This window comes from Bos indicus, chromosome 3, assembly GCF_029378745.1.
Source record: "Bos indicus isolate NIAB-ARS_2022 breed Sahiwal x Tharparkar chromosome 3, NIAB-ARS_B.indTharparkar_mat_pri_1.0, whole genome shotgun sequence".
In the NCBI taxonomy this organism is placed as follows: domain Eukaryota; kingdom Metazoa; phylum Chordata; class Mammalia; order Artiodactyla; family Bovidae; genus Bos; species Bos indicus.
The window spans coordinates 29,947,575-29,961,563 of record NC_091762.1 but is presented as its reverse complement, the minus strand read 5'-3'; the positions used below and the strand labels follow the sequence as shown (position 1 = coordinate 29,961,563).

The 13,989-nt window shown below is 36.1% G+C and overlaps 1 protein-coding gene across 1 annotated transcript in view; it reads right to left on the bottom strand.

Annotated features, from left to right (window-relative positions):
- Window positions 1-13,989, bottom strand: part of PTPN22 (protein tyrosine phosphatase non-receptor type 22) — a 57,471-nt gene that overhangs the window by 5,896 nt on the left and 37,586 nt on the right. The window contains exons 12-19 of the mRNA XM_070779798.1: window positions 12,788-12,864; window positions 11,837-12,654; window positions 8,984-9,067; window positions 8,718-8,827; window positions 7,277-7,304; window positions 3,771-3,854; window positions 3,412-3,527; window positions 1,844-1,874 (exon numbers count right to left, since the gene is read on the bottom strand). Of these exons, the coding sequence (XP_070635899.1) occupies window positions 1,844-1,874; window positions 3,412-3,527; window positions 3,771-3,854; window positions 7,277-7,304; window positions 8,718-8,827; window positions 8,984-9,067; window positions 11,837-12,654; window positions 12,788-12,864 (1,348 nt within the window). The remainder of the gene's footprint in view (window positions 1-1,843; window positions 1,875-3,411; window positions 3,528-3,770; window positions 3,855-7,276; window positions 7,305-8,717; window positions 8,828-8,983; window positions 9,068-11,836; window positions 12,655-12,787; window positions 12,865-13,989) is intronic.

Genomic DNA, 13,989 nt, shown 5'->3' with positions numbered 1-13,989 from the left:
CGCTCAGTCGTGTCCGACTCTTTGCGACCCCATGGACTGTAGCCTACCAGGCTCCTCCCTCCATGGGATTCTCCAGGCAAGAGTACTGGAGTGGGTTGCCATTCTTTTTCAAAAAACAGATTTTGTAACATATCTGTCTAAAACTCTTCTGTGACTTCCTATTGGGTCATTAACATGACCTATAAGGGTTTATTTTCTGCTTTTTTTAAGAGAAAGAAAATGATGTTTCGTGAAAGTGAAGTCGCTCAGTCGTGTCCAACTCTCTGCGACCCCATGGATTGTAGCCTACCAGGCTTCCCTGTCCATGGGATTTTCCGGGCAAGAGTACTGGAGTGGGTTGCCATTTCCTTCTCCAGGGGATCTTCCTGACCCAGAGATCGAACCCAGGTCTCTCACATTGAAGAAAACGATGTTTCGTAAGCTAAGCTAATCAAATCAATCTTTGGCTAACTGTTCAATTTACGCATGTTTTTGCTTTTTGCCATTTTATTTCTTATGCTTTCTATTATAATTTGCTCTTGAAATGTTTTAATTCTCTTTTGACTGACTTCAGAAGAAAAACTATATTTTCTAATCATGCTTTCCTGAATTTGCCTGCAATCAGGAGATCCAGGTTTGATCCCTGGGGCAGGAAGCTTCGCTGGAGAAGGGAACCCACTCTTGCCTGGAGAATTCATAGACAGAGGAGCCTGGAAGGCTACATACAGTCCATGAGATTGAAAAGAGTTGGACATGACTAAGCAACTAACACTTTCATACTATGATTTCCTCTTGAAATGTTTAAATTCTCTTTTGACTGACTTTAGAGGAAAGAGTATATTTTCCAATCATGCTTTATTATAGGTAGGAAATTAGTTCACTTCAGAGATCAAGTGTGGTAGCAATAAAAGCAGACTAGCACAAGCTTATGGACAGGGAGATAAGAGTGAAAACTCAGAAGAGTAATATTCAGCTATAAACCTTCTTACTTAGCTAACACCTTACATCCAAGTTTTCTCAGTGCTCTTTGTCCCTCCCCACAATACCAGTATAGCTGTTTAATCCTTGATGATTAACCCGATGGATCAAGTTTGTAAAAAATATACCACCATATACTTTGTAGTTATAAATAGGATTTTGAAGATAACCAGTTTCCCATAGTTTCAGGAGTCAGGGTTTTGTTTTTATTACAATATAGGAAAAACAGTAAGCAACAGACTTTTATTGCTAATAATATTTGGTAAAAATGGAAATGTGTCAATACTTTGCTTATTTCATTAAATCAACACATTTGTTTCACAATATGCTTTGCTGTGACTACTTTCAAAGAAAATACATCTGAGGTTAGACTGCTGGGAGGTTTAAATAACACAGTAATGACAGCATTTTAGGATGTATAGAAAGTGCCAAACATCATACTTTCTATTATTTTATTATTATTCCTATGAATCATACAGAGACTTTTCCCTCCCCTTACTCCCTACCCAGTATTTTAGCATTGTGGAGCCTAACAACAGTGCAAGGCCTGGAGGTGACTATTCTGATATATAGGCCCTTAGCAAGGTTCTGTTTAAGAATAGTACTGTTAATTATTTTTCCCAGTGGTTGTATAAGGAAAAATTACATATACTGAAAGTGGTATGTGAAGTGAAAGAAAGTGAAGTCGCTCAGTCATGTCCGACTCTTTGCGACCCTGATGGACTGTAGCCCACCAGTCTCCTCAGTCCATGGAATTTTCCAGGCAAGAATGCTGAAGTAGGTTGCCATTTCCTTCTCCAGGGGATCTTCCCCACCCAGGGATTGAACCCGGGTCTCCCGCATTGCAGAAAGTGGTATATATATATTCTAAAAATAAGTAACTTACTCTTTTTCACGTTTCGTAAAATTTTCAAACTCTACAAAAATGAAGAAAAGGAAAACGTTAGTTTTTTCCCTGTGAAATCCAAACACTTTAATCAACTAGAAATATAGACTTCAGTCAAGAGGATTAATTTCTTTAAAAATGGATATCAGAATACACAAAGTTATTTTTCTATCATGCCATTTTTAACTCAATGCCAAGTCTCTACTTATCTTGCTGTTTAGAAATAATACTATTATTCTGTCATGAAAAAATATGGAGTTTCTACTTTTCTTCTTTATTTTTTAAACTATTTTATGTACTGATTTATTAATTTATGTGGCTGCACTGGATCTTCATTTGCTGCGTGACAGCTATCTCTAGTTGTGGTGCATGGGCTCCACAACTGCAGTGGCTTCTCTTGTTTGGAAGCATGGGCTGTAGGCACACAGACTCAGGAGTTGCAGCTCGTGGGCTCTAGAGTGCGGGCGCAGTAGTTGTGGTACACAGGCTTAATTGCCCCTCAGCATATGGAATCTTCCCAGACCAGGGAAGGAACCCGTGTCCCCTGCAGGTCTTAACCTCCATGTCTTAACCACTGGACCACCTGGGAAGTCCCCTACTTCTCTTCTTTATTAAGTGACCGTTCCAGGACCCACAGTGGCTTCTGAAGATAGCTGTGATACATTCCCAGTCCCATTCTAGTCAAAAAATTTGCCAGTCATATTCTGTACTCGATTTACTGAGATTCTCTTCATACAATTAACCATGCTACTTCCTTCTCCGTCCTTTAAGCAAACCCATATCTTCTGCCTCCTTGATGGTGGAATCTCTAACTTATCTCTTCTAAAATCTACCCAGATCTCTTCTTTTCTTCACATTTCCTCAGGGTGTATGTTTTTCCACTCTGTTCCACAGTATATTATTTTTTTGATAATTTTCATTTTATTTCTCATATAGGTATTATATTCTAATAATTAACTATACTCTTTTCAAGGACATTTAGATGTCCTTTATGACATTTCTAACACTTAACAGAGATGTAATCTATATAATAGATATTTTAAAATTTCTTTTTGAAAAATTTTATTTAGATTTTTAAATACAGATTATTTGTAATTCAAAATATCCTAGTGAAAATGCTCTCATCTTTGTTCTCCATCTTTTTCTTCTGCTTTGTTTGTGTATGTTTCTTTTCATAAACCAATATCATGCCATTTTAATTATTCGGGCTTTATAATATTTTAATACCTGATAAGACTACCCTTCTTTCACTGCTTTTATTTATTTATTTATTTTGCTGTTTCCTGACTATTCTGGCTCTTTCCCCGCACATATAAACTTTGGAATCAGTTTGTCTAGTTTCAGGGGGAAAGAGGTTGATAGTTTTGGGGGGCATGCTCTAAGGTGCTTTTTTGTTTTGTTTTTTTTTTAATTTTTGGCTTCCCTCTATTAATTTTGATTGCTGTGAGACTAACAATCAATATTAGTGAAGATATTTAGTCTAATTTTTTCATCTTAATGCTGGAGGGTTGGAGTGATAAGGGTTAGGACACCTCTGGTATATTCCCATAAACTCCTATCTTTTTTACCTTACTCCTTGTAAAATTCTTTCCAGGAGGTTTCAGTGTCTGTTTTGAAGATGTTGAATTTTCCATGGTGTTAGGACAGCTCGTAGAACAAGTCTCTACAGGTTGAGCCTGTGTACCTAAAAAACAAAATGTTTTGTTGCATAGCTTCTTAAGACTTCAGATTACATACAGGTATATATTCAGTAATTGTTAGCTTGATTTTTCTGTACATTATTTTTGCAATAGATTATGCATTTTTAAAATTTATTGTCTTTATCTTATTTAATCATTCTTTGTACCTTTTCCATTTAGGTCCTATTTTATGGTCTCATTTTATGGTCTCATTTTTCTATAAATTTTGAGAGAGTACTGTCACTTACAATCTTCATCAGCAAGAAGGAAGGACTCTAAGGTTCTCTCTGGCAGTGGAGGTGGTGGGGAAGAAGAACGATCTTGTTGTAGATCTATGAAAAAAAATATACAAAAAAAAAAAAAAACTATCAATTGAAAGTCCTAAGTTAAGCTCGTATTTTGAGACAAATGTATGATATTGCTTATTTGTGGAATAAAAAAAATGGTACAAATGAACTTATTCACAAAACAGAAATGGAGTCACAGATGTAGAAAACAAATTTATGGTCACTAAAGGGGAAGGGGAGAGGGATAAATTGGGAGATTTGGATTTATATATACACACTGATATAAAATAGATAACTAATAAGAACCTACTTTATAGCACAAGGAAATCTACCCAATACTCTGTAACGGCCAATATGGGAAAAGGATCTAAAAAAGAGTGGATCTATGTATATGTATAACTGATTCGCTTTGCTGTACACCTGAAACTAACAACACTGTAAATCAACTAAGCTCCAATAAAAAGTATTAAAAAATCCCTTTTTGGTTTTATATTATTTTTCCAATTTTTCAATATTAACCTGTAACAGCCAAATATAAAATTATCTGAACAATGACTGGAGCCTCAAAATTTTTGTTATTGTAGCTCTTTAGTCAGTGAACCTATGCTTTATCACAAATTTAATAGCTGATTTATAAAAGTACTCTTCCAAAGAATTTGAACCTGACTTTAATCAAGCTTCTAGTCTTACTATAATTTTGCAGGGAATCCTAGAGATAGAGGAACATGTTAAATAAAACCATGAGGATACAAACAGCCAAATTTGGAATATTAACAGTCTTAAGGACATGCCCTTCAACAAGTAAATGGCAAGAGAGAACATAAAAAAAGAACTGTTACAAACTTTAAAAGGCTTAACACACATATAAAACAAATGCAAGATGTAGACTTTGTTTGAATCCAGCTTCGGATAAATCAACTGTAAAACATTGTTTGAAAAAAAAAAACACATGCTTGAGACAATTCAGGAAAATGAACAAAGTCTGGATATTAGATAATATTAAGCAATTATTAATTTTATTAGTGTGATTAATGCTATTATCGTAGGTTTAAATGTATGTTTGAATATTTCTGTGATTTGATTGTTGTTGTTTAGTTGCTAAGTTGTGTCCGATTCTTTGGGACCCCATGGACTGTAGCCCACCAGGCTCCTCTGTGGAATTTCCCAAGCAAGAGTACTGAAGTGAGTTGCCGTTTCCTTCTCTAGAGGATCTTCCTGACCCAGGGATTAAACCTGTGACTCCTGCATTACAGACAGATTCTTTACCACTCAGCCACCTGAAAGCCCATTTCCGTGATAAAGAATTTTAAATAATGGAGCTATTTTCCCACAACATAAGTCCTAAAGATACAAATGGTGTTCTATTGATGTATGCTCCTCATTGTACAGCACTAAGTATAATTGTATACTCTATTAATGTCTTTTGAAAATGAATACATGGTTAAGTGCTAAAGTTTTATCTGTCTTTGTTCATTGGGTTTTTTAGGTCTCAAGACTTATCTATAAAGCAAGTTCTCTTGTTTATTGCTTGTTTCCTGGGTAATATGCAAAAATTAAATATCAATGCAGTACTTCCATCACCGAATACAGTCACTGGCAAATAGTAGGCATTTAATAAATATTTGATAACTACTCTAAAGTAGCTTATCACTTTCCAGTTTGATTTTAGGAAGTATTATGAGAACTATAACTTTCAGATAACAATATCCTGCCAAATACCTTCCCAAAATACCATTTTCACCTTAATGCTCCCCTGATAAAGAACCTACAGTGCTTATTACTTATTAAATCTAAATTCTTCTGCCAAATTTTATGTGTGATAAAATACACATAACAATGTTTGCCGTTAATGACATTTAGTACATTCATATTGATGTGCAAATATCACTGCAGTCTGGTTACAAAATTTTAATCTTCTGAAAAGAAACTACACGCCCATTTGGTAATCACTTCCCATTACCCCCAGATCAGATGGGCAACCACAAATCTGCTTTCTCTCTATATAGATGTGTTTGTTCTGGATATTTCATCTGCATATCCTTTAAGTCCTTCAGAACTTTCCCACATTATCTATCCAGATTTATTTTTCTTATTTCCCTAAAATAGAACCTCTGTTGCAATTAAATTAACCTACTTACAGTTTCCTTACAGTTTATGATCTGTACCCATCATGCTTATTTTTACCTTTGAGTCACTGTTACTCTGATCTCTGCTCCTGGAATTCACTCTTTTTTCTTCTATCAATAATTTTCGATTTCTTTTCTCTACTCAATGAAACCTTCCCTAACCACTCCAATGATGCCTTTTTTTTCCCCCAGACTCCTGGTGATTAGAATCAATGCCATATAGATAACTTAATAGTTGCAATGAGTATTAATTCTGTCTACCCAGTTTGAGTACATATATAATCATTAAGCAACCCACTCCAGTCTTCTTGCCTGAAGAATCCCATGGACAGAGGAGCCTGGTGGGTTACAGTCCATGGGATCACAAGAGTCGGACACGACTGAGTGACTAACACTGTAATCATTGAGCAAGTGCTCTTTCTTATATATCCTGCCTATTCTAACATTGGATAAGGCACACCGAACTTTAAATGTTCATTTAATAATTACCTAATGAAAATTATAATAGGTAACATTTAATGAGGGGCTTCCCTGAAAACATTTAATGAGAACTTATTTGATAACCACTGTGCTAAAAGCTTTATACTTCTTTTATCTCACTAAATCCTCACAAAAATCCTCTTAGAAGGGAAGTTCTATTATCCTCATTTTGTCAATGAGAAAAATCACAGTCCATGGAGTCGCAAAGAGTTGGACATGACTTAGCAACTGAACAACAGCAATATATAACTTAAACAAGGTCATAGATTTTGATAACTGTTGGTAGGCCGGGGATTTGAATGAAAGTCTACCTGACTCCAAAGCCCATGCTTTTTAACGTCTATGTTATACTACTTATTTATATATTTGAATAATATGTTAATATGAATAAATATATTAAGGGTAACTACTACCTGTCATAATACATGTAAAATACCTATCAGTGTTCAATAACTGTTGGCTGTTGGTGGTATTATTCATTGTGTAAAACAAGTAAGAAAGTACTGGAGAGGCAACAGCAAGTTAAAAACCTAAGTGGTCAGAAATAGTTTTTCAGAATGACAGTGTTAACAATGATAAAACCAGTAAAATGGAACTGCTGCAAAGTTTTAAGAAGTTGTATCTGAAATAGTTGGGTTGTATATCAAGGAGGAGAATTCTAAAATCCTGTTTTCCTCTTACCCTTCACAAAACAAAACTACTAGGCTAGGAAAACCAGAAGTAAATCAATGAGTAGTGGAAGCTATTATGGAAACCATGCCATCTCCTGAGGTGAATTACTCTAAACTTAATGAGCCATTCTTGTAGTACAAATTGTTACGGCTAAATGTCACCTAAAGCCAAAGAAAATAAATGTTTTACCTGATTTTGGACTCCGGGGTTTTACACTCTGGAAGAAAAAAAAAAAGTGAAAGAACAACATGTACACAAATCTATAAACTCTAGGCAATAAATAGCATTTAAAAAAATTATATTTCTATACCGAGTTATGAAATGTTTCCCTATTTTTCCTAATTTATAAATATGCTGAATGAGTTGTGAAGAATCAACTACTCTTACAGTGATTTTTTTTTATATGTCATGACTTTTGGTTCTAAATTGATCCCTTCTGTACTTATTTCCTCCTACTCAGAACATTTCCCTGAAAATTTAATTTAAGTTTAGGTTGTTGCAATTGAAATTACTTCATGATGCTGGAATAGAGGGATTGTTCTTTTTTACCCTAGGACTTGTTAAGATAAAGACCACTAGCAGTAACAGTAACAGTTACTAGTACATTAAAAGTGTAATTTAAAAGGTAGAGAATATTTTTACCACCACTGCAACCGTAGGTATGTTTAAATGTTTTAGATAATTACTCTTCTGATCTCTGAAAGGTTAAGATAGTTGGTTCATCATAGAATTGTACACAAATGCATAACAGATTGTTGAAAGTGTAGGTTTTTCTTCTAGAACCAGATAACACAATTCCAGAAGGTTTATATTAAATAATATAGACATCTGTTATTTTTAAAAAACTGCTCTCTATAATATGGTATCACAGCTAACAAGAAACTGCCTACCAGATGACTACTATGAACAAGCAATCTATTTATGAAACAATATTTTTGCCTTGATTGTGCTTTATGAATAAGGTCAAATGTTTACTCTTTCACTAAATCTTCCTTGATCACTTCCAACCTGAAGGGATCTCTCACTCTTTCAAACCTTAAGAGCTTTCATATGGCGTTGATTATATTTGTCTTGTTATAATAAATCCAGACAAAAATAGACTTTGTATACACATGCTATATCTCTACTGCTAAACTTCAAATTTCTTAAGGACAATAACTGTATATTACACATATCTTTTTATTCCCCACATTCTCTACCATTGTTTTATAAAAAGTATCCGCTCAATATTTACTAACTGATAGATGTTAAAAATATATAAAGACAAGACCACAGTCTGTTGAATCTTAGTGAGTAGAGTCAGAAAAAATAGTTATTGAACTTGCTTGGTCTGCTGCTGCTGCTGCTGCTAAGTCGCTTCAGTCGTGTCCGACTCTGTGCGACCCCATAGACGGCAGCCCACCAGGCTCCTCTGTCCCTTGGATTCTCCAGGCAAGAACACTGGAGTGGGTTGCCGTTTCCTTCTCCAATGCAGGAAAGTGAAAAGTGAAAGTGAAGACGCTCAGTCGTGTCCGACTCTTAGCGACCCCATGGACTGTACCCGCCAGGCTCCTCCATCCATGGGATTTTCCAGGCAAGAGTACTAGAGTGGGGTGCCATTGCCTTCTCCATTACTTGGTCTAAGTCTTACCAAATCATCAGATTTCTTTGATTCAGATGTTCCACTGCATTCTAGTGATGTTCCAATTTTTACCTTCACAGGTGAAGATGAAGATGTGGGAACACCCTGTGGGAGTTCTCCTGTAATATAAATAAATAAATATGATTCAATTCTTAGGAGTATTGTAATTTTAAAGGGCAAATGTTACTCAGCATTGGCACACAGAATTCTGAAAGGACCTGAGGAATAATCTAGTTAATCCACACTTTACTTTACACTCACTGAACTGTACTCACCGGCTTCCTCTACTACAATAAAAGATTCAGGTGTCCGTTCAGGAAGTGGAGGAGGGATTTCATCATCTATCCTTGGAGAAGTTGCTATCAAAAATATAATCACAATTTTTAATTAGAAAAATTCAAAGATTTTTTAAAAGATACTTAAGCTGGTATCTGTTCACTCAACAATCCACAGAAAATTCTTATATTCTAATCTTGATACAAATTATGTCAAACATCACTAAGATGTATAAGCTGGTATCTGTTCACTCATGGAAAAAGCAACATAAATTCTCTCATCCTAAGTTGTAAACCCAGGTTTTTTTTATTATTCTTCAAAATTTACTTCTTTTAAAAGCCCAAGGATATTTTAATTAAGTTGCTGAGTATCAGTTAACATAATTAAAATTTTATATTAATTTAGGAAGCTTTGAATTGTTTTCTGCATAACTTTTGCCCTTTGTTTTACATAGAACATACAATACAGCATCATGAAGCACCTTAACATGCCAGATTCAATTACAGAGGAGGTAAAATCATAAAGATTTTAGTATTTCTTCTTCATTCTTATAGAATTAAGAATATTGACATTTTCCTTTTTACAAAACAATGGTATAACAAGGTTTTCTGTTAATGTATTTCTATAGATGTGTTCAGAATTTTTATAGAATTTGCTGTTATGAGAAATTGCCACCAGATGGCACACATGTCAATGTTGCTACAATCCTTGAAAAAGATTTGGTTTCCAAAGTTGGCACTCAGACAAGTTTAAGGTATTGTGGGTATCTAGAAAAATAAAATTTCTTTAAATCATAAAACAAGATCAAAGTATATAACCTTTCCTTCTAATCAAAGAAGGAACTAGATACAAATGAAATATTTTTATAACAAAGCTATGCATCTGTGTATCTTTTGAGGAACTCTGTACAGTGAATGTCATGGGTGGGTGCTCTGTCACTCAGTCATGTCCTACTCTTTGTGACCCCAGGGACTGTGGCCTGCCAGGCTCCTCTATCCATGGGATTTTTCAAGCAAGAATACTGGAGCGAGTTGCTATTTCCTCCTCCAGGTGATCTTCCTGACCCAGGATTGAACCCGCATCTCCTGCATTAGCCGAAGGATTCTTTACAAATGATGTCATAGAGAAAAAGCTTTCTCTGTTTCCTACTTAGGTGGAATGTTTCTTCTTCCACATCAAACTATTACAATTGGTGACTGCAGTCATGAAATTAAAAGACGCTTACTCCTTGGAAGAAAAGTTATGACCAACCTAGATAGCATGTTCAAAAGCAGAGACATTACTTTGCCAACAAAGGTTCATCTAGTCAAGGCTATGGTTTTTCCTGTGGTCATGTATGGATGTGAGAGTTGGACTGTGAAGAGGGCTGAGCGCCAAAGAATTGATGCTTTTGAACTGTGGTGTTGGAGAAGACTCTTGAGAGTCCCTTGGACTGCAAGGAGATCCAACCAGACCATTGTGAAGGAGATCAGCCCTGGGATTTCTTTGGAAGGAATGGTGCTGAAGCTGAAACTCCAGTACTTTGGCCACCTCATGCGAAGAGTTGACTCATTGGAAAAGACTCTGATGCTGGGAGGGATTGGGGGCAGGAGGAGAAGGGGACGACAGAGGATGAGATGGCTGGATGGCATCACTGACCCGATGGACGTGAGTCTGAGTGAACTCCAGGAGTTGGTGATGGACAGGGAGGCCTGGTATGCTGCGATTCATGGGGTCGCAAAGAGTCGGACACGACTGAGCAACTGATCTGATCTGATCTGATCTGAATAGAGTATTTACTTCTACTTTCAAACCACTCGGTAATATGAAACATTGTTTTTGCCTAAGAGCTTTCCAGGTGGCGATAGTGATAAAGAACCCACCTGCCAATGCAGGAGACATAAGAGAAACAGGTTCAATCCCTGGGTTGGGAAGATCCTCTGGAGGAGGGCGTGGCAACCCACTCTAGTTAGTATTCTTTCCTGGAAAATCCCATGGACAAAGAAGTCCGGAGGGCTACAGTCCATAGAGTTGCAAAGAGTCAGATATGACTAAGCAACTTAGCACAGTGATTTTTGCATAATATGCAAAAATACAAAATTGTAAAAGAGATAAAAGTATGAAATTAAAGATTTATAAAAGATTAAAATCTCACACAGACTACTGAACACATATCCTCATCTATAAAGTTATTATAAAAAGACAGAAAGTGAAAGTGTTAGTCACTCAGTCATGTCTGACTCTTTGCAACCCCATGGACTGTAGCCTGCCAGACTCCTCTGTTCATGGAATTCTCCAGGCAAGAATACTGGAGTGAGTAGCCATTCTCTTCTCCAGGGGATCTTCCTGACCGAGGGACTGAACCGAGTTCTCCTGCATTGCAGGTAGATTCTTTACTGTCTGAACCACCAAGGAAGCCCCTATAAAAGGACAAGAGGAAATCAAATCCTCCTCTTCCTACTCCTGCAGGAAAAGAATTCAATTCTTAGCAATCTGTTCAATTTAGTATAGCCACATGGTTCTCCAACAAAAATTCTGAGTGACCATGTGGTACTGTTGATCGAATCTTTTCTGATGTTCTTTTGGAAGTTGTTTCTGCATGCTAAGGATAAACTGTGGACTTTTGATAGACACACTGAGGAACGAGGATTACTGCCTTTAGAAGCACGCCTGCTGGCATAGGTCCTGTACTAGATCTGATTGCCTCTACTGTTGCTTGTTTCATGGAATTTTTCTTTTCTTTTTTTTTTTTTTTTGAGGAGGAGGAGGGAAAAGAGGCAAGCAGGGAAGGAAAAGGGGGAAGGTGAGATGAAACCAAATCTTATAGAAACAAAGTATCTAAAATGCCATACTAACTTTTAAAAATAACTTACCTACTGCTGCTGTCTCTTGGTTCAGTGGTGGGGGAAAGTTGGTCAGAGTACTCAGTGTTAAAGAATCATGTGAATTGTAATAAGGAAAGAGGGTTGTAGAGGATTTTGACAGTGAAGAACAAGGTAAAACACTTCCATCTTGCTTCTGAGGTAAATTAAAAGACGTCTTAGAATGAGCACTACTTGGAGACAATGATGAAAAATAAGGATCTTCTACTAAAGACATATAAGAATGCTCATTTAAAGCACCAGAGTCATGCTGCTTGGCATTAGCAGCATTGCATGTTTGATGCTTAGAGTCATGTAATGGTGAAAAATTCAGTTCTGCTGTAGAAACATGCATCACTTTTTGAGCCTGATCAACACAAGAATTGTGTGGTTGAGATTCCAAATAAAAATTTCCCTTTATGTCCAACTCTTTGCTGTCTCTCTCTTGCATCAATTCAAAGGGAGTTGATTTGGTCCGCAGTATTGGCTTCTTTAAATTAGAATATCTTCCTGCTGCATTTACAGGTTTAGATTTAGGATATGCTCCAAACAAAATGGAACTCAAGTCCAAACTTTGATGCTTCTGAAGAGGCTCCCCAGCTATTGGGAATACCTTTGTCTCCCATTTCATGGTTGTGTCAGCATTTTTGTTACAACCACAGTTCAGTTCCAAAAACTCTAAAGAACTGCTCTGTTTAGCAGAGTGCATGACTAACCCTTCCTTTTCATTTATTTCGGAAGTCCTGAGGTCAAAGGAAGAAGCTTCTGCACTTTTCACCCTTATCCTTCCTTTGCTCTGTTGGTTCATCACTGTTGCTTCTTTTATGTTACTGAAACAGAAAGAAAGTGATGATGATACCATATTCCAAAGAGGCCTCTTCCCATATCCTCTTCTCAGCATCACGATGAGATATTCCTCCCAGACACAATTAGACAACATTGTATGTGTAAAACTATACTCACCTTTTTGGTAAACTAGGAGAATAAGATTTTGCTTCTATGTTGGGATTTTGCTCAAAAACTGAATCCTTTGCTTGAATCTTCAAGAGAAGTGAGAGATTGATTTTTAGTGAAGCGATGGTCATGATAGATTTTAACATTCATAAGATGGAAAACTTATTTCTCAAAAAATATAAAGATTTAAAATAATTCATGAAAGAATCATATGAGTTTCCAAAATATTGAATGTAGCAAGAACTTGTTCACATACTGAGATCAAAAGGATCAAAATAAAAGATTAGTGTTATGGAGATTAAGAAGGACTTGCTTATAGCATCATCTTTCATATGTAAAAGTTTTAAAATGTTGTTTACTTAAAATACAACTTTATGCTCAAAAACATTGTACTTTCAGAAATTTCATCATCTCAGCTTTTTATGTTACATCCTCGTGCCTGCTCCATCTTTTTCTTCCTTACTGTGCTCCAACTATACCAGTTTTCTTGCCATTCCTTAAAGTATACCAAATTCATTTCCAATTCAAAGCTTTTACTATTCTTTCTGATTGAAATACCCTTGTTCAATACATTTTGCATGGTTGGTTCTTTCTAAAGTGATTATCCTCTACTTAAATGTCACCTATGTAAGGAAACCTTCCCTGACCACTCAACCTAAAATCACATTCCCACCCACCTGCACAAACGCTCTCAATCTTTATTTTCTTCATAGCAATTATCACATTACGAAATTTGTTATTGTGACTCATGGAATCCAAGCTACCAGCAATTGTAAAAAATATCCTGCCTTTGGAGCTGTTTAAATTTGTTTTCTAAAAAGTCAGCAGTGATAAGATTCCACTTGTAATGGGTTTAATTGTGACTCTCAAAAAGATATGTTGAAATCTAATCCCTGAAATCTGTGAATGTGATTTTATTTGGAAATAGGATTTTTGCAGATGTAATTTAAGATGAGATCATATTGGATTATAGTGGGCCCTAATACAATGACTTGTGTCCTTATAAGAAGAGAAAGCACAGGGAGAATATGGTGTGATGATGGAGACAGAGACTGGAGCAATGTATCTGCAAGCCAAAGAACACCAAGGATTTCTGGAAACACCAAAAAATAGGAATAGGCAAGGAAAATTCTTCCCCTAGAGCTCTGAGACCATGGCCTTGATGACACCTTGGTTTTAGACTTTGTGACTCCAGAATTGTGAATTTTAAG